The sequence below is a fragment of the Eumetopias jubatus genome, unplaced genomic scaffold (assembly GCF_037043125.1).
Source record: "Eumetopias jubatus isolate StellerSeaLion01/CBP00866 unplaced genomic scaffold, mEumJub1_p1.0 scaffold_11, whole genome shotgun sequence".
Taxonomy (NCBI): Eukaryota; Metazoa; Chordata; class Mammalia; order Carnivora; family Otariidae; genus Eumetopias; species Eumetopias jubatus.
Window position 1 is genome coordinate 39408978 of NW_028274817.1, and position 25737 is coordinate 39434714.

At 35.1% G+C, this 25737-nt stretch overlaps 1 protein-coding gene across 2 annotated transcripts in view; it reads right to left on the reverse strand.

Moving 5' to 3' along the window:
* Nucleotides 1–297: 297 nt before the first annotated feature.
* Nucleotides 298–25737, reverse strand: part of TBC1D8B (TBC1 domain family member 8B) — a 53769-nt gene continuing 28329 nt past the window's right edge. Inside the window, exons 8-21 of one of the 2 annotated variants that reach the window (XM_028089744.2) lie at nucleotides 24192–24341; nucleotides 23483–23633; nucleotides 22593–22807; nucleotides 14511–14628; nucleotides 13299–13584; nucleotides 12244–12373; nucleotides 11103–11201; nucleotides 7772–7840; nucleotides 7360–7600; nucleotides 6534–6599; nucleotides 4766–4849; nucleotides 3666–3722; nucleotides 2563–2660; nucleotides 298–693 (exon numbers count right to left, since the gene is read on the reverse strand). In XM_028089744.2, coding sequence (XP_027945545.1) covers nucleotides 298–693; nucleotides 2563–2660; nucleotides 3666–3722; nucleotides 4766–4849; nucleotides 6534–6599; nucleotides 7360–7600; nucleotides 7772–7840; nucleotides 11103–11201; nucleotides 12244–12373; nucleotides 13299–13584; nucleotides 14511–14628; nucleotides 22593–22807; nucleotides 23483–23633; nucleotides 24192–24341 — 2160 coding nt within the window. The remainder of the gene's footprint in view (nucleotides 694–2562; nucleotides 2661–3665; nucleotides 3723–4765; nucleotides 4850–6533; nucleotides 6600–7359; nucleotides 7601–7771; nucleotides 7841–11102; nucleotides 11202–12243; nucleotides 12374–13298; nucleotides 13585–14510; nucleotides 14629–22592; nucleotides 22808–23482; nucleotides 23634–24191; nucleotides 24342–25737) is intronic. The other variant, XM_088028954.1, reaches the window with a different exon arrangement.

Here is a 25737-nt window from a genome sequence, read left to right on the forward strand (position 1 = left end):
TTAGGCATTTTCTTACTAAAAGTGATATGGTAGTGCCCTCTGGTGGTAACATTTAGCATGTTCCCCTGATAGTGCATATCATGTGAACTATAAAAAGTTCATTTGTAATGAAGAATATCAAAATTAGAGATTACCACAAAGCAATGAATTATTGTGCTTCCACATATCTTTTCCTTTTTAACCTTCAAGCACATTGGTTAACAAGATAAATCCCTGATCCCTATTCCCAAGAATCAAACTGACAGCTATAGGAATCTTAGTAAACTTGTCTATAATAGGCAATTCCTGTTAAGAGATTTACATCTTGGTTCTACAGCTTAACTGAGAGGTTTTTGCACTTTCTAGTTTCACTTTTACATCTATGGGTTTCTCAAAAAACCTCACCAATGCTGGTTCATTCAACAAAGACGCAAGAATCTGTTCAAATGCAAATGACCACTGAGGTTCTTCCCTCAGAGAGGAGGGATCTTTCTTCAAGTGGCTCTCTGTTTTCCCCTCACTGGGTCCTCCAGAAGCACAGACTGTACCAGAGAATTCTTTGGCTGATGCTGTAGGGCTATGTAGTTTCCTTCCAACTTCTTCCATCCTGAGCAAAAGGCTGGTTACAACAGCAATGGCTTGATATAACGACTCTTCTTCAGGGTGTCCATGAAATAAATTATATAGGGTCTTTGAAAACTGAATGAATTGTGACTGAAAGACATAAGTTAGAATTACCACATTTGATATTAGACTTAGCAAAAAGAAAGAGAACTTAGAAGTAAACAGTCTCCTATTTAGAATTTGTACCATTTAACCCTCACCATAGAAGTTAAAAAAAAAAGCAAAACAAATAAATCTTGGTTCTAGAAAGATGGGTATAAACCATGGAAGAAAATGCCCTTTAAAATGCCTTTTAAATCTTCCCATATGTTGCCTAATAGCAGTACATTATACACACACACACACACACACACACACACACACACATACACACACACACAATAATTCTTGGGCAGCTTACCTGCCATCATTCCCTCAATGTTAGGTGGTACTTTTTTTTTTAAATATTTTATTTATTCATTTATTTGAGAAAGAGCGAGAGTGAGAGAGCACAAAGCAGGGGGAGCCGCAGAGGGAGAAGGAGAAGCAGCCTCCCCACCGAGCAAGGAGCTGGATCTCAGGACTCTGGGATCATGACCCAAGCGGAAGGCAGATGCTTAACCAACTGAGCCACCCAGAAGACTGTAGGTGGTACTTTTGTTAAAAAAAAATATTTTTATTTATTTATTCGAGGGGGGAGGGGCAGAGGGAGAGGAAGAGGGGAAACAGGTTCCCTCCTGAGCCCAGAGCTTGATCTCAGGACCCTGAGATCATGACCTGAGCTGAAACCAGGAGTCAAACGCTTAACCACTGGCTGTGCCACGCAGGCGCCCCGGTGGTACTTTTAATTAGGCAAATTCACCTATTTCCTTACATGTTAATCATTCATTCATTAATCAATATTAATGAAAGGCTTAATAAGGAGATCACTCTCAAGGGCTACAGTGTGGGCAGCTCAACTAGGACGACTTAAATTTATGGAAGAATGTTTTGGGAACTATCTAGCAGTACAAGGTAGCTCCACAGGGCCCATTTAGACATGTTTCTCTTTAAAGGCTGAGGTGGGACCCAAGTGGAGAAATAAACTGTTGTGTTTGCTAATTGCCCCTAATAATCCATAGACATTCCTAAAAGAATCTGTCAATTAAAAAAAATAATTCTAACACAATAAGTCAATCATCCTAACAAAAGTTTATCTGTAAATAAAAGCAAATGCAAAGGATGTACTTAATCAAAATAAATAGTATCAAACTCTTAAGTTTTATTTCTCTTTCTACCTTAGTCTGTAGTACTGCTTATTTATAAAAAATTTTAGACTAAAATCATATTAATTCATTTTAAAAAGTACTTATTCAGCTACCAAATTAGCCAGTCCATGAGGAACACCGCTATTTGATAGTTCTCATTTTGGTAAAGTTCTGGGAATCCTCAGTATCTAATCACCAATAGATTTTAATTTAAAAAACATAAGAACATAAACAGACCGAACAGTGTTTAAGAGATGGCTTTAGAATTGTGTCAAGTAGTAGTCATTAGTATTGTTCGAGCAGGTTCAAATACAAGATGATTAGAAACCAGCATGTGACCTATTTTAGTAACTTCTTATTCCTAGTACCTAACATTGGGTCTGTCATCTAGTAGGCACTAAAAAAAATGTTTACTGAATAAATGAACACTTTTAATAAAGCTGGAAATAGGAAACACTGAAATGTATGTTTATACATACATCTGTTCTATAGTCACAAATGTTGTCATAGCAGAGGAACTATTCTGAAACACTAAGTGCATTTAAGTGCTTAAAGTAAGAAATCATTTAAAAATTTGCTCCTACTCTTCTGTGCTCATCTGAAGCTTACAGAGATGATACATAGATTACTTAACTATTTTTGTAATAGTATTATTAACTATTTTAGAGTCAGATACATCCACATTCATAAAAACAAACAAGAACCTAGAATTTTTTCTTTGAAAATATTATACCTGATTCATTCTTGGTAAATCCTTAATGTTTTCTTCTTTTTTGGAAAGCTCATCTTGCCATTGACTTAGATATGCTTGAATATCAACTTTCTCTTTGCCTGTATGAGTGGAATAAAACCATTTCATAATGAACAGTTCACTTTATTTCCCCAAATCTCAGAAGGAATAACTACAATTGGAAATTATTTAAAATACAAGATTCTACCTTTAAATAACCCAGAAAATTATCTGAATTTATCTTTTATTTCACCCACTGGTTTTCAGAATATGTTCTCTAGTTCCATTAAACTAAAACTTTTACTTTGGGAAGGCTGGGGATTAGGGAAGATGTGAAGAGAGAGGGAGAAGGACGCATTTTAGATTAAACAGTACACTCTGGCTTGACAATGTAAATTTCATGTAGATGTTCTCATGCATACTATTAAGTTTAAAATAGCTTCTATATGATGTTCTTAATATGCAGATTCTGAAGTGGTCTATGGTGGCTCTTCTTAAAAAATCTCAAAATACTACTATCCATTCATTCATTTGAAGAGTTTAATGAAGATAATTAATGTGACTATTAATAATTACTTGAGACTTATTGGAAAACTATGTAGATACACTTAACAACCTAGGGAAGGTGTTGTATCCAAATGTACTGACATGAAAATGTCCATGATATATCACAAAATTGAAAAAGCAAATTGTAGAACAGTATTTATGGAATGTTTCTTTTTTTATAAAAGAGATGTCTATATGTGTTTGTGTATACATAGAAATGGGTATGGAAAGGATACAGAAAAAAATGCTTTCACATTTACTTCAGGGTGGAGTTCAGTGGGGGTATGAAGACTTCTGTTTAAATTTCTTTTATTATCTACTAACTCTTGTAATTCAACATAATAATTTTCAAAATAGTAAAATGAATATGGGTCATGTACTCTAAGTTGTGAGACTTAAGTATCAAGACAAGAAAGACTAAATTGTTAAACTAACACAAAAGTGAAAAGGCTCTCAGGACAAATCAATAGCCTTTAAAGGGAATCTACTATTTGCCTTTGTAGCTAACCCTATTCACAAAAACAGTAACTTAAGCTAAATGATATTCCTAATCATAGTACCTTTTTCAGGGCTGTTTTTTGGTGATTCTGCTTCCTTCATATTTGCAGGCTTAGAAACTAGAGGAAAACAATTGCATTTTGTAAAATATTTAACAAGTAAATACCTTTTGAAAGTAAAATAATATTTTATATAAAGACTTAGGCACATGTTATTTTCTTCAATTCAGGAAACCAATTTTAGCTGACATGACCTCCTCTCATCAGAAGACAAAATTTCAAGAACTTTTATAGTAGAAAGAACACTGGGAAAAAAATCTATATTAAACAATCCTAGAAGTATAACAAATATTACTTATTTCTTGGTGGTATTTTCTTCCTTGTGGCCTTCTTCAAACTAAACTGTGTTACTTTTATTATTGGGGGGAAAAAAAAGCATGCAGGAGATCAGAAGACTGAGCTACTAATCCTGATTGTGGCAATAACTCATTGTGAAATCTTACAGAAGTCACTTCTCCTTTTTGTGTCTCCGTGCCCTTATCTATATAAATTAAGGGATTTGACGAGATGATTTATAAGGTTTCTTCAAACTTAATGTTCAAACACCAACATATAGTAGCTATAAACATACATTAATCAGGACCTATCTCTCTATAAGACACTCATGTTTATGAAAAAGAGGCAAAGGATACAAAAATAAGCTCATAACACTTCCAAATTATGTCTTGGAGACAGATTCATCCCTGTCTCCTACACCTACAGTGATTTATAATGAGTATTCACTGTTGGAATAACAGCTATGACCTTCAATCATCAAAGATTCTACTGTTTCCACTGTATTTTAACAAGGCATGAAAATGGTGGGATACATTTTAGAAATTTCTGCCATATAAGTAGAAACAAAATGCTTTTTCTTTCTAATCCTCCAGTAGACAAAAAATTCCATAAATCAAAACCCAAAACACATTTCAGTTAATTAGTCAAGTATTTATGGGGTACTTACCATGCATTTAGCACTGTGCTAAGTGTTATGGTAGCACAAAAGAAATATAAAGTATAATTAACTCAAATTTTATTAATGGTAGCTGGGTAAAAAATTATTTAAAGCCAGGAAGATCTCTGACTAATCATCAAAAAAAGATACATTTTAAACAGATATTTACCATGGAGCTGACTGAAATAAAGTAATTCTTCCTTGGAAAGTTCATCTCCTTTTGAAGGGTCCTTAGATTTCACTTCAGTATAAGCTGAAAACAGATAACCCAAATCAATTTACTAACAATAAGGGACAGAAACGGGTCAAGCAAATCTGGGGGCAGAGAGTTAAATAAAAGGTCACTATAAGAAAGACACATGTGAAGAAATGTAGAAGAGGTTCTACTCTATAGCAAATAACAAGAAGTACTTGATCACTCTGAGTTCTATTAGTTCTCTTACTTGCTTCTTAATAGTCTTCTGAGAGCCATTACAAGTTGAAATAAGAAAATCTGGCATTTTGAAATCTCTGAAAATGTAACCTCAGTCATTTAAGAACATCTTCAATAATAAGGCAAACATGAAGCTGAGTGCTGTAACAGATACACAGTGGTTTTTCTTTCCATTTTTGATCCCCTACCGAAAGCATATTCATTCCATGGCAACATTAAACATTCCAACAGTAATTTGACTTGACAATGTGAAGTCCTCCATAATTAAATTATTAGGTGGTTTATCTTTGGTTTTTAATGCTCTGTTTGTGATCTCAGTGTGTGAAGAGTCAAAGATAGCTTTTAGAGTTTTGGTCTGGTAAAGAATGGTTCCTGGTGGGCGCCTGGGTGGCTCAGTTGGTTAAGCAACTGCCTTCGGCTCAGGTCATGATCCTGGAGTCCAGGGATCGAGTCCCATATCAGGCTCCCTGCTCAGCGGGGAGTCTGCTTCTCCCTCTGACCCTCTTTCCTCTTGTGCTCTCTGTCTCTCATTCTCTCTCTCTCAAATAAATAAATCAAATCTTTAAAAAAAAATAAAAAAAAAGAATGGTTCCTGGCTATCCTGGGAAGACTAAAAGAAATCCCAGGTGTAGCTTTAGACAAATTACGAGGTGCTGTTTCCTTGTGTGAATTAACCCTATCTAAACTAAGTGGTACTTTTGCAATGTTCCTTTAGCTTAAAGGCTAAGACTCTTTTCCCAAGATATGGATCAGGCCTGGGAAAGCAGCCTCTTAAGGTCAGTGGAAAACACTGAAGTAAACTGGCATTATATGGTAACATTAGGGCAGTATGATAGAATAGAAAGAAACCTGAGCTTTGGAGTCAGACCTGTTTGAATTCCAGCTATGCAATTTATTAGCTATGTGATCTTGACCAAATAATTTAACCTTTCTGAGCTTTAGTTTCCTTATCATCGAAATTGGAAGGACATTATCACTTCTCAGAGATACGGTGAGAATTAAGTAAAAGAATACATGTAAAGCAAATGCCTCAACAGAGCAAGTGCTCAATAAATGGTAGCTTTTATTTTGCTTCCTTTCCAAATGTTTAACATTCCTGCTGCCTAGTCTCAGTTTTTCTGAATAATCTGTAGTATTCCACGAGTTTGGCAGTTTGTCTAAAGTTAAATTCTACTCCCCAATGACAACAATAACAACAACATCACATTTCAATATTACACCAATATGTAAATGTCAGGTAGTTCTTATACATGAATTATCATTAAATTGACCACTAACTTGAAGGAAACTTGTGAACCCATCTGTTACACAGAATCTCTTCCATAGATTTCACTGTAACTATATATCAGCAAAAGTACTGGACATACGGTCCATGGGACATAATGAAGTAATGACCTTTTATCATATTGAAAATTATGTGATTTATTAAACTTGAATATCTGTAATTATACTTGTTAAAATGGAATCAACTCCTGTATATCATTAAAGATTGTTAAACTCTTACCTGGAGGAATATGCAGCTTAAAAAGCAGCTTAAGCTTCTCAGTGAAATTTCCATTGTACATTATATCTGTCCAATAAAATTCAATTACAAATTATCATGTTTTCAAAGACCATTCAGTCAATTCTAGTGACACAGATTAATAAGCTACAGAAGATATTAGTCAGTAATTAGGATTCAAAAATGTTCCGTTACTTAAGCTAACAGTTAAACCACCACCCAGTCAGCCAGATTCTCTCTCCTTCAAGTATAAGCAAAATACCCTTTATCAGAGGGAAAAATGCTCACCTGCTGATTTCCCTTCCCCGTAACCTAAATTTTCTTTTTTCTTTTGAATGAGGCCTTATGACTCATTTGAGGAGAGAACTCCTCTTCAAGGGGGCAATCCCTGATAAGAAAGTATGCTGTGGTGTCTGGAAAAGCAAAGGAACAATGTAACTGGTAAACTATCTGCAGGTACATGTTTGTTGGATTATTTCTCTACCACTTTTCTAGGTTATGTGGTTGATTTTTACTGAGGGGGAAGCTCATTTTGAAGTATCCATGTGCCTGAGTGGGGGGAGACACAGATATTTGCTTCCTTCATGTTAACTTTAAAACATCCATATCTAACAGCTTGCTTTTCTGAGAGGGCTGGGTCAAAATGGGACCAATATACTTAGTTTTAGTAATAAACCCAGAAAAAGGTCCACTTACTGCTAAAGCTGGAGATAATGTAACTCAGGCTGATAAAATCTGACTAAACTGGCAGTAACAGGCAGTACCAATTATTTCTAGGGGTACCTTTATTTTTGGCTTTAAAAAAGAAAATTACTGGACATCATCCTACCAATTGCAGAGGAGAATTCTTTGAAGTTTATAAGGCAGTCAGAGTTTTCATCCAACAGTCTGAATGTCCATAAGGCTAGTGAGTCTTTGTTTGCAGAATGAGCCCAGGGACTCAACAAATGATATAACACTCTGAACTGCTGGCAGTCAATCTGATACTGTTCCAAATATGGCAGACTGGGGTCATGGTACTTCAGGACTGGACAACTCAAGCACCAATAATAAGAAAAAAACAGCTCTTTCTGTGAAAAACAAATAAGAGGAAAATCAGTAAGTCATAAAAAGTAATTTTATAAAATTATTTTCTTTTAAGCATGCCTACTAAAACAATTAAAGATAAAATATTTAAGAGTGGTTGTGGTAAAATCTTGCTTAAAAGTATTATTTTTTCACTTGAAGAAGAACAACAGTACCTTAAAGATGACATAAAGTTTATCCAATTCATGAAGGCTCAATTTCACATCTTGTGATACAACACGCAACTGTAAAAAGATTAAAAGCGATTTAGAATTTAACACTTCAGTATTGAAATTCTCCTTGAATCCATTTAGAAATCTCATTCTGCTAGAAGAAAATAAATTTCTTCTAACTTTTAAAAAGAATAACAAAGATAAATGCACCAATTTTGCCCTTTGAAAAGGCTGTACATAGACTACAGTTCAATTCTACTCTGACATGTACTTTCACCTTCATCCCTTCATACCCAGAGATCATTGCCAAAGGACATCCATTTAATGTCTATAAATATAAGCAACAGTATTCTAAGTCTCATTCCACATATTCCTCTCTTGCCACAGAAGCAGTCTGTCAAGTCATCAAGTGTGGCTGTCATTAAACACTTCAAAGACATTCTGAGAGATGTGTATTCCCCTCTCTGTGCCAAAAAACATAATCCAAGAAGAAGCTTAGAAAACATGTAGTTTTATCCTACTACATGACGAATAAGCATCAATGGTACAATGGTTTTGGTATTTAGGAAATTTAAAAGCAAGAGCGAAGATAAAAGAATTAATAAAACAGTGGAAATTAAAAACAATAAATAAAACGAATAAGTAAAAATAAAACACTCCATAAATAAAAGAGTTGGCTAATTTTAAAAAAGTAAAATGACACATATCTGACAAGGGAGATAAAAGAAAGCACAAATAAACATCATTAAAATGATAATATAAACATAGGTATAGAGGTTATTAAAAGTGTCCAGCACAGAGGAGGTAGCATTAAATATCTGTTGAATGAATTCTATATGCTTTATATCAATATATCTGAAAGTCTAGATGAAATAGGTAATTTTCTAGGAAAAAAATAAAGCACCAAAATTAAGCCAGGAAAAACAAATTCTAAACAGATAGAACTGAAAAGGTAATAAAAAAAAATCTGCCTTCTACCAAAAGGCAGCAGATCCAGATGGTTTTATAGGCTCAATTACTCAAACTTTCAGGTAATGTATAATTCCTATGTGATCTATTTTTTTTAAGATTTTATTTATTTATTTGACAGAGAGACAGCGAGAGCAGGAACACAAGCAGGGGGAGTGGGAGAGGGAGAAGCAGGCTTTCCACTGAGTGTGGAGCCCAACGCGGGGCTCAATCCCAGGACCCTGAGATCATGACCTGAGCCGAAGGCAGACGCTTAACCGACTGAGCCACCCAGGTACCCCTCCTATGTGATCTAAACTAATCTCAAGCATAGTAAAATATAATTTATTCCAAAATTCGTTCTATGACATGAGTACAACTCTGATATGAAAACTAAAGTTAGCACACACACAGAAAGAAAACTGTTAGCCAATGTAACTTAAACACAGATGTAAAGACCATAGCTAAGCTATGTAGCAAAATCATCAAAGCAGGATATTAAAATAACAATATGACATCATCAAATAGGATTCATTTCAAGAATCCAACAGAAGTCTAACATTAGGAATTCCTTAATATAATTTACTACATTAACAAAGCTGGAAAAATATATAATCTCAAGATATGGAAAGTTCTTTTGATCAAAGTTAACATTCAATATTCATTTTTTAAAAATGTCTGAACGTGAATGAATCAATAAGGCTCCTGGTCAACAGTAGGCTATTAGTACAGTTGACCCTTGAACAACATGGGGTTTAGGGGCACTGAACCCCCTGCACAGTCAAAAATCAACAGATAACTTCTGACTCCCCCAAAACTTAACGACTAATAGCCTATTGTTGATCAGAAGCCTTACTGACAACCTAAACAGCAGATTAACACAACTTTGTATGTTACATATATTACATACTGTGTTCTCACAATAAGTAAGCTAGAGAAGAGAAAATATTAAGAAAATCATAAGGAAAATACATTCACAGTACTGTATTTATCAAAAAAGATCCATGTATAAGTTAACCCACACAGTTCAAACCTATGTTGTTCAAGGGTCAACTGTACTTAACTTTTTGGGAAGTCAAAAGTTACATGTAGATTTTCGAGTGCACAGGGAACCGGGGCCCTGTGTTGTTCAAGGGTCAACTGTATAGTATATCCATACTATGGTATACTATTCAGTATGTTAAAAAAAGTGAGGGGCGTCTATATGTACTGATATGCAATGATTATCATATATTTCTGATTGAAAAAAGTAAGCTGCAGAACAAAGTAACTGATATGATCTCATTTAACAAACTATATCATCCCCCTCACACACACACATTTATGTCTACAGATACAAAGAAAAAAGATCTGGAAGGATATATGCCAAATAATTTTAATACTGGTTGCTCCTGGGATAGGGAATCTTTACTTTTTTACATTTCTGTCATGTTTAAATTATTTACAGCAAACGTGTATGACTTATTTTTTAATATTAATATATATAAGGGGCGCCTGGGTGGCTCAGATGTTAAGTGTCTGCCTTCGGCTCAGGTCATGATCCCAGGGTCCTGGGATCGAGCCCCGTATCGGGCTCCCTGCTCCGTGGGAAGCCTGCTTCTCCCTCTCCCACTCCCCCTGCTTGTGTTCCCTCTCTCGCTGTGTCTCTCTCTGTCAAATAAATAAATAAAATCTTTAAAAAATATTAATATATAAAAACCAAAACAAGGGGGCTATGCTAACTACATCACAGTAACATCACTGAATTATTTAATTGAAAGCTAAACCTAGAATCTTCAGAAATGTTTATTTTCCCAGATTGGTATCTCTGAGGACGTGGCCTTTAAGCAAGCAGGTTTACAAAAACAATACATGCTAATGATAAGCTCAAACAGTACAGAAGGATGTATATACAGCAAAGTAAAACTCTCCCTCTTCCAACTAGCAATCTATTAATCCCATTCACCAGAGGCAACGAATATTAACAGCTTCTTATGTAGCCACCCAAATATTAAAAAAGAGAGTATTTAAAGCACAGTTTTATATCTTTTTAACCTTATCTTAGGTTTCCAAGGATAATATATATTAGCAACACTGACTACTATATAGGTCAGCTGTTCTTACTGATGAAGCACATCACAAAGATGTTATGCTTAAATGCCTATATCATAGCATTCAATATTAAAGGTCAAATAACAAAATATTTTGGAGAAATCGACATAATTCAGCTAGAAGAAAATAATTTACTTCCTCTCAAAAAAATTTACAGTAAGCTAAGCTGTGGTAAGAATCTAGCTCAAAAATTTAGTTATATTCATTTTCTTTACATGGAATGTCAATTTTTTAAAGGAAGTTGGAAAAAAAACTGTTTCTCCAGTTGGTTTCCCCCCATAGGGTAGATACTCACCACATTCTGCTTTGTCGTTTCCTCTAGGGTCTGTATGACATATAACCTATTTCGACAGCGCATGCTGTGTATATCTTCATAGCGAATATTACCATATTTCTGCAAAAAATATGATTTCAGTAGATACTCATTCATAATAAATATCCACTTTTCCTACAATTGAATTTCACCAGACTCAATTCTCAGAGGCCTTGGTTCTATTTCTAGCTATTTTCCTAACTTGTTCAGTGGTTATGCAAATTTTCACCTCCCACGTTTCAGTTTTTCTATATATTTACTGGAGAGAATTCCAACTACTATGTGTCTAGCCTAAGTACAAGAACATTGGAAAAATTCTTAGTCTCTAAGAAGAGAATAATTTTCACCTTTTTATACGGTGATAGATATTTAAAAGTGGTCATTACCCGTGAAAGCAAGTGAATAGCGTTTCATTAAAGGATAGCAAACTGAAGCACATGAGGCTATATAACCTAGGAACAGTTCACAGAACTCATTTTTATACAGTGGAATATTACTCAGTCATAAAAAGAAGGAAATCTTGCTATTTGCAACAACATGGATGGACCTGAGTGTGTTATGCTAAGTGAAATAAGTCAGAGAAAGACAAATACGACATGATTTCCCTTGTAAGTGGAATCTGACGAATAAACAAAACAAAACCCAGACTCAGATACAGAGAACATAACAGTAGTTGCTAGAGGGGAAGGGAGTTGGGGGGGGTGCAAAATGGGTAAAGGGGATCAAGAGGTACAAAGTTCCAGTTGTAAAACAAGTAAGCCCATAGAGATTAAAGAACAGCATGGGGAATACAGTCAATAATATCGTATTAACTTTGTACGGTGACAGATGGTAACTACACTTATTGTGGTGATCAGTTCACAACGTATACAATACAAATGTTGAATCATTATGTTGTACACATGAAATTAATAAACATTGCATGTCAACTATACCTCAATAAAAATACACTAAGTGAAATTGGATTTTAAATTATGTTTTTACTTGTATTATCATCTTACTCTTAATGTACCACTAGAGATGGAACTACAGTACCAATCATTTAAACTATGCTATGAACTATAGTACCAATCATTTAAACTATACTATGTAATTATATTTGTGGTATAAAAAAAAAACTTACCTCATTTGACTCTCTAATCAAATCTGTAATATCCACTCTAATATGACTGCTTTTTTCATCACTCATGTTTGAACCCTGCTGAACACTTGAAGGCAATGGGCTATCCTTATTAGTGACATTGTCAAAGAACCTATCCAAAAGTAACAGTAATACAAGAATTAGTGGAAGTAAAATGCAGAAGAAATGACAGCTAATTTCTCTGTAGTTAGTTAGAGTTAATGTCAACTGAGAGGACAAAGGATGGTCTTAAGAAGAAGTGGAATTTGAAGATGGTTAGAGCATTAGGAGGATAAGGGAGCAGGGAATGGGATGGTGAAGAAATTATTTCATAGGCAGAGAGGAGAGCACAAGGAAAGCAAACAGGCTCAGAGAGTACTCAGCAAATACCACATAGCCCAGTAAGGATGGAATATAAGGTGTGCAGAGGCAAGAGAGGAGAAATAAGAAAGGTACCTTGAGGCCTTAACACAAGAGTATTCTGAATGCCAGAGTGTTTAGATTTTATTCTGTACAAAATATATTTGATGAACCATTCCAATGGTTACCCTAATCAAATATTCATTCATTTAACATATACACACATACATACACACACACAACACACAAATATTCCAATATAAAATAACATTCACAGAAAAAGCACTGAATAAATGAAACTCAGCCTACCTGATTGAAATTACTTGAAAACCAGACCAGTTTCTCCCACTGGATATTTAACATTGTCAACTATCCTTCCCCTTTCAAATTACTTTTACACAATAACACTTTATAGCTCAAACTGGGACTATGAAAAGTCCCAGCATATTGAATCAACAATATTAGTCTAAATGTGTATGTTACCAAGTGGTTTACTTCAAAAGGGATTTACTCTTACTATATTCTATTTGGAAACAGAGAAGGGGACTTTAGTCCTAGATTTTTCATGCAACTAGCTTTGTGACATTGGGCAAACTGTTTAAAGTTTCTAGGGCTCAGTTTCCTCATCTGTAAAATAAGGGAGCTGAACAACATTCCAAGGGGCTCTCCAGATTGAAACTCTATGGTTCTGACAGTACCTGTTTAAAGCTGTCACGGCTTCAGCATCATCTTTACATGTGAGCAGTTTGTCCAAATTATAGTCAAGTATTGCCAATCCCAGCTGTAAAATGGCTTTTATTCCATCATAGAAGAAACAGTCCACCACATTCACTGCACTTTCAATTGGCAGCACACTAATAAAAAGTGTGAGGAACCATGAGAGAGAAACTGAGGAAAAGAATGTCATATCAGTCATGTGTTCTGTCAGCTGGGGAAGGTGATCCCTGATAAGTTCTTCAAAGACTGCCTGATCCACCAAGGCACCTGGCGAACATAAAAGGAAGTTTAAAAATGAACACCTTTCAATAGGATTTGTTTCTGATACCTTCCCGCTTGTTAGAATGCCAATATATCTCATTTCTATTCCTTAAATTATGAACTTCTTCAGGGCCTTTTCTATATTTCACACATCTCTTTATCTGCTAGCAAAGTGTCATGCATCAAGGAAAAAAAAAAAGAAGCACTTGAGAAACTCAGTTCAAATTCATTTGAACAGTAATTTATTGAATATTATGTGCAGAAACCTGTAATAGGTACCATAAGAGATACACCAATTAATGAAATAGCCTCACTTTCAGAGGGCCTAATATCTAGTAGAACTTAAGATAAATATACAAATAACTGTAATGAAAGACAATATAATCAATAACCCAGCTATGATACTGAAGGCTTATGAGGGCATAAAGTAGAGACCACCTGTGGTTTTGTGGTAGTGTCAAAATCTGTAAATATTTGATGACTGAAGAAAATATTATATAAGTAACTAACCAAGAACTTGATCCTTTTTTCAAATCTTGCAAATATCAATACAGTTCACATAAGCTGGTTAAAAATCTCTCTCATCAAGAAACTACTAAAAATGTTCCAGTAGCTCTGGATACTTCAGATTGCCACTGTTTCAGCAATACAGACAAGGTATACTTAAAATTTCTATTTTATTAAGAGACAGACCAAGTATTTTATCTTAAAAATGCAACATATTAAACAATCTTTCCAATCACCCATTCAGTACAAAAAGCTCTTCTCTTGAGCATGTCAGTGAATGTGACATTTTGATATTGCTTGCATTTTGTATATTTCAAAACCTAATTGATCATTTCTTCCATTTGATACATAACTGGATAGACAAGAGACATATAAATTGTTTAAAAAAGAAATATGTGCTTATATATGGGATGTGTGTGTTTTACCAATGATTCGACGGTTAAAATAATCAGGCAACATTCGTTCACACACAGCAACCAGAAGCCAAAAAGCTTCTTCCTCTTTTGCATACAGAAGCAGCACTGAAGTTAAGATGTTCATTGCCTAAAATTCACAGAAAAATAAATAAATATACATACATATATATATATATATACACACACACACACATACATATATATATACATATATATATATTGTTCGGGTGATAATTACATTTCTTCTTCAAATCTTAGTTTTCAGCAATAAAAACTATTAAAAATAATCATAATGGAAACATAAGAATTCTGAGCCAGTCCAAAGCAAAACAAGGTAAAGTCAGGCTAACATTTGCTAATCAGTTACTTAACAGTAAATTCAAAGAAAATAAAGCAGTAATATGACTACAGAACAAAATAAGTAAAACCTCTGTAATTTGAGACTAATTTCAATGAGTAAAATATCTTAATTATCGCAAATCTGGAAAAAAAACCCACAATGCTCAAAAACATATTAAAATTGGAGAAACAAACTTCATCTGTATTTTCAACTACCTATAGAACATCCCTCTAGATGTCAATCATCCTCAATTGTGTTCAAAAATAAACATCTTTTTTCTATTAAATAGGATTCTCTTCTTCGCTATCCTAATTTTGATCATGCTAGAAACCATTTATCTGCCACATCCAATTTATCTTTAGAGCCTAGAGTTTCTTCTTATAAAATGTCTTTTAGATCTGCTTTATCCTCTCTATCCCACCCCAACCTTCTCCTTCTAATCTATCTTGTATACAAATGTCAGATCATTACCTTTATATAACATTCAGCCACAGCACTTATTATAAAGGAATAAAACCTTAATGTATAGAATCTGGAAAGAAGGGAAATGTGTGAAGAAAATTAAATCTCCTGTATCCTACCTACACAGAGATCACCACTGTTAACAAGTTGATGTATTTGTGTGTGTGTGTGTGTATTTTCCTTCCTTTTTCACCTTTTAAAATTTGGAACAAACTTGATTTTTTCACTTAGCATCACATTATATATACATTTTCGATGCATTAAATAATTCTTCTCAGTGTATTTAATGACTATGATATAATCTAGTAAATTGAATATACTATAAATTACTTAACCAATCTACTACTGTTGGACATTTAGTTTGGATCCAATTTTCCACTATTATATATAACACTGCAAGGAACATCTTTTTATATAAATCTTCATCCAGATCTTTTACTCTTCTCTCAGGAAAGATACACAGCAATGAAAGTATTCAGTCAAAGAATGCTGTTTTTATTTTTTATTTTTAAAGATTTTATTTATTATTTGAGAGAGAGAGAGGGAGGGAGGGAGAGACAGCACAAATGGGGGGGAGGGGCAGAGGGAGAAGCAGCTTCCTGCTAAGCAGGGAGCAGGATGCAGGGCTCAATCCCAGGACTCTGAGATCATGATCCAAGCTGAGGGCAGGCACCTAACTGACTAAGCCACCCAGGCACCCCAAGAATACTACTTTTAAATGACATGACATTATTACCAAATTGTATTCCAGAAAGACTGTACCAATTTATATTTCTGACCAATAGTGTTTGAATGTTTATTTCACTCCTTCTTTGCCAATACTACTGAGAATTGTAAAAATTATAATTGTCCTTGTTGATTTAATAGTGAAAATAGTATTTTATGGTTTTAATTTGAATTTCTTTGAAGCTGAACTTTCTTTTTTTGCCTTTATTAACCCATCTGTACTTTTGGTTCTATGACTAATCTTTTCATGTTCATTGCTCATTTTTATATTTTAATACTTTTCTTATAGATATGTGTACTAAGGATGTCGATTATTTGCCAGATCTGGCACAGTATTTGACCTCAAGTTCAGTTTTTTTTTTTTTAAGATTTATTTATTTGAGAGAGAGAGAGAGAGAAAGCATGCCTGAGCGGCAGGCGGGGGTGGGAGGTGAGGTGGGAGGGGAGGGGGTGGCTTGGCAGAGGGAGAATGATAGAGACAATCTCAAGCAGACTCCTTGCTGGGCGTGGAGCCCAATGTGGGGCTGATCTCAGGACCCTGAGATTACAACCTGAGCTGAAACCAAGAGTCAGACGCTCAACTGACTGTGTCACCCAGGTACCCCTCAAGTTTAGTTTTTACTCTGTCAATTTTCCTATTCAAGAAGTCATAATGGGAGGGGATGTCAGTGAAAATGGCAGAGTAAGTCCCTCTGAAAATGCTCTCCTCTATACATGCAACAAGAACACTGGTGAATATTGTCAGAGTCAATTTTTCAGAACTGTGAAAATTAACTAAAATCTTAGAGCAATTCAGAAAGCATTTGTTTAATAAAATGGCTGAATCTCAGTAAAAAAGTGAGCTCTTCGGCATTTTAAATTGCCCTATACCCAGCCCCCCTCCTCAGCCTCATAGTAGTCTTAAAAACCAACATTCCAGCAATCGTGATTAAAAATACCTAGCAGACAGCCACCTTAGGGAACAGACAGGGGCTAGAACTCTTTAGGAGCCCCATTTCCACATAATTGTCATTATTTGACCTGTCTGGTGGTTTCCACAGAAAGACGCCACTCACAAGGCTGTGTTTATTTGACCTAACACAGGGTTCAGGGTAAGCAAAGAGCCTTTTCCCCAGAGTGTTTGTTGGAAACAAATGGAGACAGTTATTGAACAAGTATGGCTTGCTGAGGAAATGGATAACAGTTGGGCCAAACAATAGGCTAAAAAAGGGTTAAAATGAATAGCTGGGGAATGAGATATCCATAGGGGCCTAACCAAAAAGATAAAAAGCAGAGAAAGGACTCAAATTATTAAAATCAGAAAACAGTGAACATTACTACCAATCTTTTTTTTTAAGATTTTATTTATTTATTTGACAGAGAGAGACATAGTGAGAGAGGGAACACAAGCAGGGGGAGCAGGAGAGGGTGAAGCAGGCTTCCCATGGAGCAGAGAGCCAGATGCGGGGCTCGATCCCAGGACCCTGGGATCATGACGTGAGTTGAAGGCAGAAGCTTAAGCCTTAACGACTGAGCCACCCAGGCACCCCTATTACTACCAATCTTAACAGAAATAAAAAGAATTATAAAGGAATGTGATAACAAATTAGATAACCTAGATAAAATGGATAAAATCCTAGAAAAACACAAACTACAGAGACCAAATTAAGAAGAAATAGAAAAATCTGAATAGACTTATAATAAGTAGAGACTGAATTAGTAATGAAATAATTTCTTGCAAAGAACACTCTAGGAACAGATGGCTCCACTAGCAAATTCTACCAAACATTTAAAGAAAAATTAACATTAATTCATTATAAACTCTTCAAAAAAACAGGAGAGGAAGAAATACTACCCAGCTCATTCTATGAGGCCCTGATACCAAAACCAAAGGTATCTCAAGAAAACTATGTATAGATATATTTTATCAATGTAAATGTAAAAATTCTAAACAAAATACTAGCAAACTGAACCCAATAACACATAAAAAGGATTATACACCAAGATCCAGTGAGATTTATCTTGGAAATACAAGGTGATTTAACATGTGAAAATAAACTAATGTAATACAGGATATTAATAGAATAAAGGGGAAAAAATCACATGATTATCTCAATAGACAAAAATTGTTTAACAAAATCCAACACCCTTTCATGATAAAAACACTCAACAAACTAGGAATATATGGGAACTTCCTCAACCTGATAGAGGACCTACAAAAAAACCCCACAGCTAACATCATACTTAATGATGAAAGACTAATTGCTTCCCCCTAAGATAAATAGTAAGACAGGAATATGCATTCTCACTACCTCTCTTCAACACTGTACTGAAGGTTATAGCCATGTTAATTAGTCAAGAAAAAGGAAAAAAAGATATCCTGATTGGAATGGAAGAAGTAAAAATATCACCTTTCAGATTCCATGGTTTTATATGTAGAAAATTCTAAGGAATCCACAAAAAAATCTGCTACAACTTAATAAGCTCAGCAAGATTGCAGTATACAAGATCAGTATATATAAAAATCAATCTTATTTCTATATAGTGGCAGTGAACAATCCAAAAATTAAATCAAGAAAACAATTCTATTTACTGTATCAAAAAGAATAAAATATTTAGAAACAAAATTAACAAAGAAGTACAAGGCTTAGGCAGTAGAAAACTATAAAACAACTTTGAATGAGATTTAAAAAGAACTAAATAAATGGGATAGATATCCTGTGCTCATGGATTAGAAAACTTAATATTGTTGATATATAGTATTCCCCAAGTTCATCTACAGATTCAATACAATGACTATCAAAATCCCAGCTGGCTTTTTCTTTTCTTCCCAGAAATTAACAAGCTAATCCTAAAATTCATGTGGAAATGCAAGGAACCCAAAAGAGCCAAAACAATCTTGGAAAAGAATAAAGTTAAAGGACTCACATTTCCTTATTTCAAAAGTTACTACCCAGCTGTAGTAAAAAAAAAAAAAAAAGTGTGATACTAGCATAAGAACAGAAATATAAATCAATGAGATAGAATTGCAAGTCCAGAAATAAACCCTAATATTTATGGTCAACTGATTTTCAACAAGTGTGTCAGGGTGATTCAATGAGTGAAAGAATAGTTTCTTCAACAAATACCACTGGAACAACTGGTTATCCACAAGTAAAGGAACGAAGCTGAACTCCCTCCATACATCATACACAAAAATTAACATAAAATAGCTCAGAGACCTAAATTTAATCATCAAAACTATAAAACTCTCAGAAGAAAACATAGGAGTAAATCTTTTTAAGCTTGGATTAGGCAATGGCTTCTTAGATAGGACATCAAAGGCACATACAACAAAGAAAAATAGATTGGACTACATTATTAAAACTTTTTAAAAAACTTAGATTAAATTAAAACAAATTAAAACTTTTGTGCTTTAAAGGACGCCACTAAGAAAGTGAAAGGATGGGATGCCTGGGTGGCTCAGTCGGTTAAGCGTCTGCCTTCAGTTCAAGTCATGATCCCTGGGATCAAGTCCCACATCAGGCTCCTTGCTCAGCGGTGAGCCTGCTTCTCCCTCTACCTGCTGCTCCCCCTGCTTGTGCTCGCTCGTTCTCATTCTCTCTCTCTGGCAAAAAAATAAATAAAATATTTAAAAAAAAGAAAGTGAAAGGGCAACATATAGGGTAGGAGAAAAAATTTGCAAATATTATATCTGATAAGGGATTGCTATCCAGAATATATAAAGAATCATTAAAACTTAACAATAACAAGATAAAGAACCCAACTTTACAAATGAGCAAGGGATTTGAATAGCCATTTCTTCTAAGAAGACATACAAATAGCCAATAAGCATATTAGGCAAATGGAAATCAAGATCACAATGAATATACCACTTCACATTCACTAGAATGGCTATAATCAAAAAGACAACAAAAAGTGTTATCAAGGATGTGAAAAATAGGAACCCTCAGTATGCGTTGCTGGTGGGAAGATAAAATGGTGCCGTCTCTTTGGGAAATAGTTTGGCAGTGCCCCAAAATGTTAAACATACAGTGAGCATATAACTCAGCAATGCCACTTCTAGGTATATACCCAAAATAATAAAAAACAATATCCACACATAAAGCTGTACATGAATATCCATGACAGCATTCATAATAGCAAAAATATTGAAATAACACAAAATGCCCATCAACCACTGAATAAACAAATGTGGCATATCCATACAATGGAGTATTATTCAGCCATACAAGGGATGAAGTATTAATGCATGCCACAAAATGGATGAACCTAAGTGAAAGAAAGTAGACACAAAAGACCACATATTGTATCATTCCATTTACATAAAATGTCCATAATAGGCAAATTCATAGAGGTGGAAAAGTAGATTAGTGATTGCCTAGAGTTGGGGGTGGGGTGAATGGGGAGTAACAATGGTTATGGAGCTTCTTTTGGGGGTGATGAAAGTGTTTTGGAATTAGGTAGTGATGGTGTTTGCATGACATTGTGAATATACTAAAAACACTAAAGGATAAAGTTTGTGGTATGCGAGTTTTATCTCAAGATAGATTAAAGGAAAGTAAAGGAAAGACAAAAGAGAGGGAGGGAAGAAAGAAAAGGAAGAAAATAGATCAAATAGCTGGAAGGAAAGGAGGGAGGGAGGATAGAACAAAAAGTAAATAAGCAAGCTAGTCAGTCCTAATAAGTCAGTACGGCTCACATGGCTTCTTGATCAAAAGCAATAAAACTTGCTTAGCAAATTCAGACTTTTCCCAGGCTTGAATGATTCTGCATGATCTTGTCCCACACAAACCTAATTCTTGATTCCAACATGAACCTAGCCAGTCTGATCTCCATGGCAGGCTTATTCTCACCTGAACAGTATTGCTTATATTATTACCTTAACTCAGAGTAACTTTCCTCTTGCCCTCCACGTTTCTAACCTTACTCTCATCTTTTAGAGAGTTTTATTTATTTATTTATTGAGTGAGTGAGAGAGAGAGAGAGTGTGTGAGCAGGGGAGAGGGAGAGAGAACATTTCAAGCAGACCCTGTGCTGATCTTGGAGCCCAACGTGGGCCCGATGCCACAACCTTGAGATCAAGATCTGAGCTGAAACCACGAGTCAGATGCCTAACCGACTGAGCCACCCAGGAGCCTCTCTCATCTTTTAGAAGTTAAAAGCAAGTGCCACCTACTTTGAAGATGCCACTACACTCCTACATACAGATAACATCATAGACTCTGTCAATGTTAGTTCTTTGAGGAAAAAAGCACTACACTTCTTTTTTACCTCTCAGAGATCCTAAAATACACTAAATACTTGTAATTTAGGTGATCCATTCACTTAAATTGCTTTTCAAAAAATTCTCTATTGATAAGATTAATGAGAAGATAGGATTGATACATAATCATTATGAGAGCTCAGCTCATTATAAAGGAATGTGTGGCTGAGAGTACTAGCTATCCACCACATTCTAATCTCCCCTTCTTCCATAGTATCTGGACATATATGTGCTCAGTCACACTCTAATTTGCAGACTTTTTTATAAATAGGTGTGGCCATAAGACCAAGATCCTCCAACATAATGTGGATGAAGTGATGTACACACGTTCTAGGCCTACAAGCCAATAAAATCTACCACAATTGTTTCTCCATGCTCTCTCCTGATTCCTGTGAAGGGTAATGACAATGAAAGAACATCTTGGAAGCCATGTTTTGAAGATGACAGGGCCTGCTGTCAGCCTGAGTCCCTGAATAATCTCATGAAGGAGAGCTGCCTACTGACTTAAATACTTGCTCTTCTCTATTTATTCCTTTGAGGAAGCTTCTATTGTGTTTAAGCTATTACCTGTTTGAGATTATTTATGTTAGCAGTCTAGCATCCCTAATTAATATAGTGTGCTCCTAAAGGATTTTTTTTCAGTGATTCCCCCACTACCTACAAAATAAAATTCAAACTCCTAACCTATTCCAATCTACCTTATTGATTTTTTTCTCTATCTACTTCGCTTCATTCACCCTACATTTCTACTGAACAGAACATGATTCTATATATATTCCATGTTTACCTCCCTGTGTTTTGTTACACTAATCCCTTTACCTAGAACATTCTTTCATTCCATCTCCATACATCCAAAATTCACCAATTATCAAGACCTACAAATGCTACCTCTTCCATGAAGCCATTTCTGATTCCTCCAGATGAAATTAATTTATCCCTATTATAAATCTTAATAGAACTTTATATTTCTTTAATAATTTGCCCCACTCATTTTTATTTGCTAATGAATATGTTTTAATACTTACTCGTCTGTTACTTTCAAGGGCAGGATCCTTATATGATTCATCTTTATATGTCTTAAGTACCTAGCACAGTATCTTTTATAGAGCAGGAATTCAATAAATATTTGTTAAATGTACAAGAAAAATGAAGTAATATCAATTCTCTTAAGTATTCCCACTACCATCCTACTTAAAAATACCCCCTATATCAATCTCAGTCCAACTTCTGTCTTTATCATAACTTTCAAATTAATGGAGCTCTATTTAATTTTACCATTTGGAACATACATAGAGATGGGTTCATAATGAAGCCATACCTGGCAGTATCCAATTTTGGGATTCCTATATGCATAAGCAGTGAGTACCCGCCTCAGAGCAGATATGCCAGTGTCACTCTGAAAGGCTGGGTGTTCAGGCAGGGAGCGACGCAAATCACGTTCAATTTCTTCAGTAGCCAAGTTGCAGGTCCCTAAGGACTGCTCAACCACTTCAGCATAATAGCCAGGATTAGCAGCCATGTCATTAACAGCACCTGTACAGATGATTGCATTAACATACAAAAGAAGAGGAATGTAATAAACCTATTTATATATTTGCATATATACATAAAGATTTGGATTACTTTAAATTTAGCTTTATACTCAACTAATGTCCTAGTACAAACAAAAGAAAAGGCTTCACTAGAATCTATAATATCAGGATACCAATTTTATCCAATAGAATTTTCATGAACTGTTTTTATCCCTTAACTTTCCTTTGACACTGGAGATAGAGATACCTCCAATTAGCCATATCTTGCCTAATAAACTAATTTGCTCAGACAGTAGATGTGTGGATATGCAGGTAAATACATGGAACTACCTTAGTCTCTTTGACTAATCTGAACTCATGATGAATAAGTCTTTGTTCTAGCCATCTTTGTAATTATTCTTACTTAGTGCATAACTTCTAGAAGGGGCATAGCTACTGTCTGTTAATAAAGTGAATATATGGGGTGCTTGGGTGGCTCAGTTGGTTAAGGGACTGCCTTTGGCTGGGGTCATGATCCCAGGGTCCTGGGATTGAGCCCCACATTGCGCTCCCTGCTCCACGGGGAGCTTGCTTCTCCCTCTCCCTCTGCTGCTCCCCCTGCTTGTGTTCTCTCTGTCAAATAAATAAATAAAATCTTTTAAAAAAAAGAAAAAAATAAAGTGAATATATGTAATACCTGAAAAAAGCATCCAGAGCTCTCCTCTTAAGGTCTCTGGAATCCCTCTTACAACCAGATCTCGAGTCTTTTTGGTCCGAAACATGCTAACACCACGCCCACATTCTGCAAATAGGATGTTCCATGACTGTTCCTTCATCTTTTCTTTCAACTGTAACAAAAAAATCAACCAAGTAAACATGGTGAGAAATTAACTTCTTTCAAATAATTTGAAAACTCTCTTCACTGTGAAACAATACCTATGGAAATCAAGAACACAGAAAGTCAAAATCAGTATTGACAGAGGGGCCAAACACTGGACCACTCATCACAAATCTTCCGAATCCATGTGAGCATAACAGCTTTAATTTGCTATTTTAATTCTTACCTAAACTCATATAAAAATGGGAAAAGCATTATACTTCAGAGGTAAAGCTTTGAACCATCATTCTCCCCAATCACCTTGATTTTAGGATTATTGACAATCCATGCAAATAAAACCCAATGTTCAATTTTCATTGCTTATCTTAATTCTTGATAACAGCCCTTTTGTTTGTTAACAGCCCTTTTGTGTAATTGAATGAAACAAGTCACACAACAGTACCTGCTGGAAAACCTTTTCAACCACCAAAAGAGGAGTTTTCAGTTGTGATACCTTCTAGTCTGCTCTAAGATTTTTATTTTTGATCAACTGTTTCAGTCCACAGATTTAAATATTTTGTTTTCCTACCATTTTGGAATTAAGAGTCTCCAAATTCTGAGGGTGAAATACTGTCATTAAGGCTTCAGTGTTCACAGTTTTACTGCATTCTTTCTGACATGTCAAAGATCGTACTTCAGTATTATCAGATGGGTCTGTAGAATCAGAACTAATAGGAATCTGAAAAAGAAAAAAATGTAATTGTCCCAAATGTATGCTTAAGTTTCTGCAAGAAGAAAAAGTGCTAATGCTTTATCTGTCATTTATAAACCACAATCAATCTACATAATAAAGGTTAAAGCACTGTCTCACAGAGACATTGTTTTTCTATCAAAATTAGAGACGTCAACAAATCAACATCTAGAACAGCATACTCAGGACTTCAGTGAACCCACTCCCCTATAAAAACAACAAAATACTGGCAAAAGATATAAAAAGTACCAGTTCAGAGCACTGGAAATTTACCAAAGGTACAGAATGAACTGAAAAGCATTGATACAAGTGAAACTAATGAACTGTAGTAGGAACACCAGATTCTGTGAAGTTTTGACTTGAGGCTGTTCTCATCACCCCTCCCTCCCAAGCTCAGAGGTAATGGTAGCCATGAAAGCCTACATTAACACAGCCAGTGGATCTTTTGGTGGATCACTAAAATCCCCATCCCCAGAACACAGTATTTTGACCAAACTAACAGCTACCTAGAAAATCTCCATTCCCAGGGTGTTATCATTTGATTTGATTCAGAGCTCAGGTCTGTGAATGAAGAAAGCCCCATCCCCAGGGCATTACAGAAGGCCATAGTAATCTGCTGATAAAATCACAGCTGCCTAAAGCTATGATTCAGCTTGGGGCAAACAAGAGCCTGGCTAAAAATCTAAAAGGAAGATTTGGATAACCAGATAAACACAGGGAACTTTGAAAGATTCTAACATATTCTTGGAGATGTAGATGGATGTATGCATGTACAGGGATGTGAAACTGCCCAGGAAAGAAACGGGACAGTGGAAGGCCCCAGTCACTCAATTCTGGCTGACTTTGTGAAGGTAAGCAATGAAACCTAGACTGATTTATAAACTGCCTGAAATCTGAGGTATACCTTCACATAAAGATTCCCTTGGTAAAAAGTAGAAAACTTAATGGTTCAAGGCATTTAAGGAGCTCTTCTGACCCATCACTGGCTGACCACCAACTTATACTAGGGGTAATCCAAGAAAGCCAGGTTTAAAAATAAAAACAGGAACTATTAAAAAAAAGCAACCAATAGAAAATGGCTTTGAGAGGTCCAGTTGATTTTGTAAACTAAGAATGTAAGGTAGCTATTGTAAATATATTAAGAGAATGAAAGGAAATTATGTTTTTAAAAAAATAAAAGACCAAGTTAAAAAGTAGGGAAAAGATTTGAATAGAGACCTCACCAAAGAAGATGTAAAGATGACAAATAATTGTATAAAAATGCTCAATATTATATCATTGAGGAATTGCAAATTAAAAAAACAATGAGATACTATTGGCTATTAAAATGGCTAAAATCTCTAACACTGACAGTAACAAGTACTTGCTAATGAGGATATGGAAC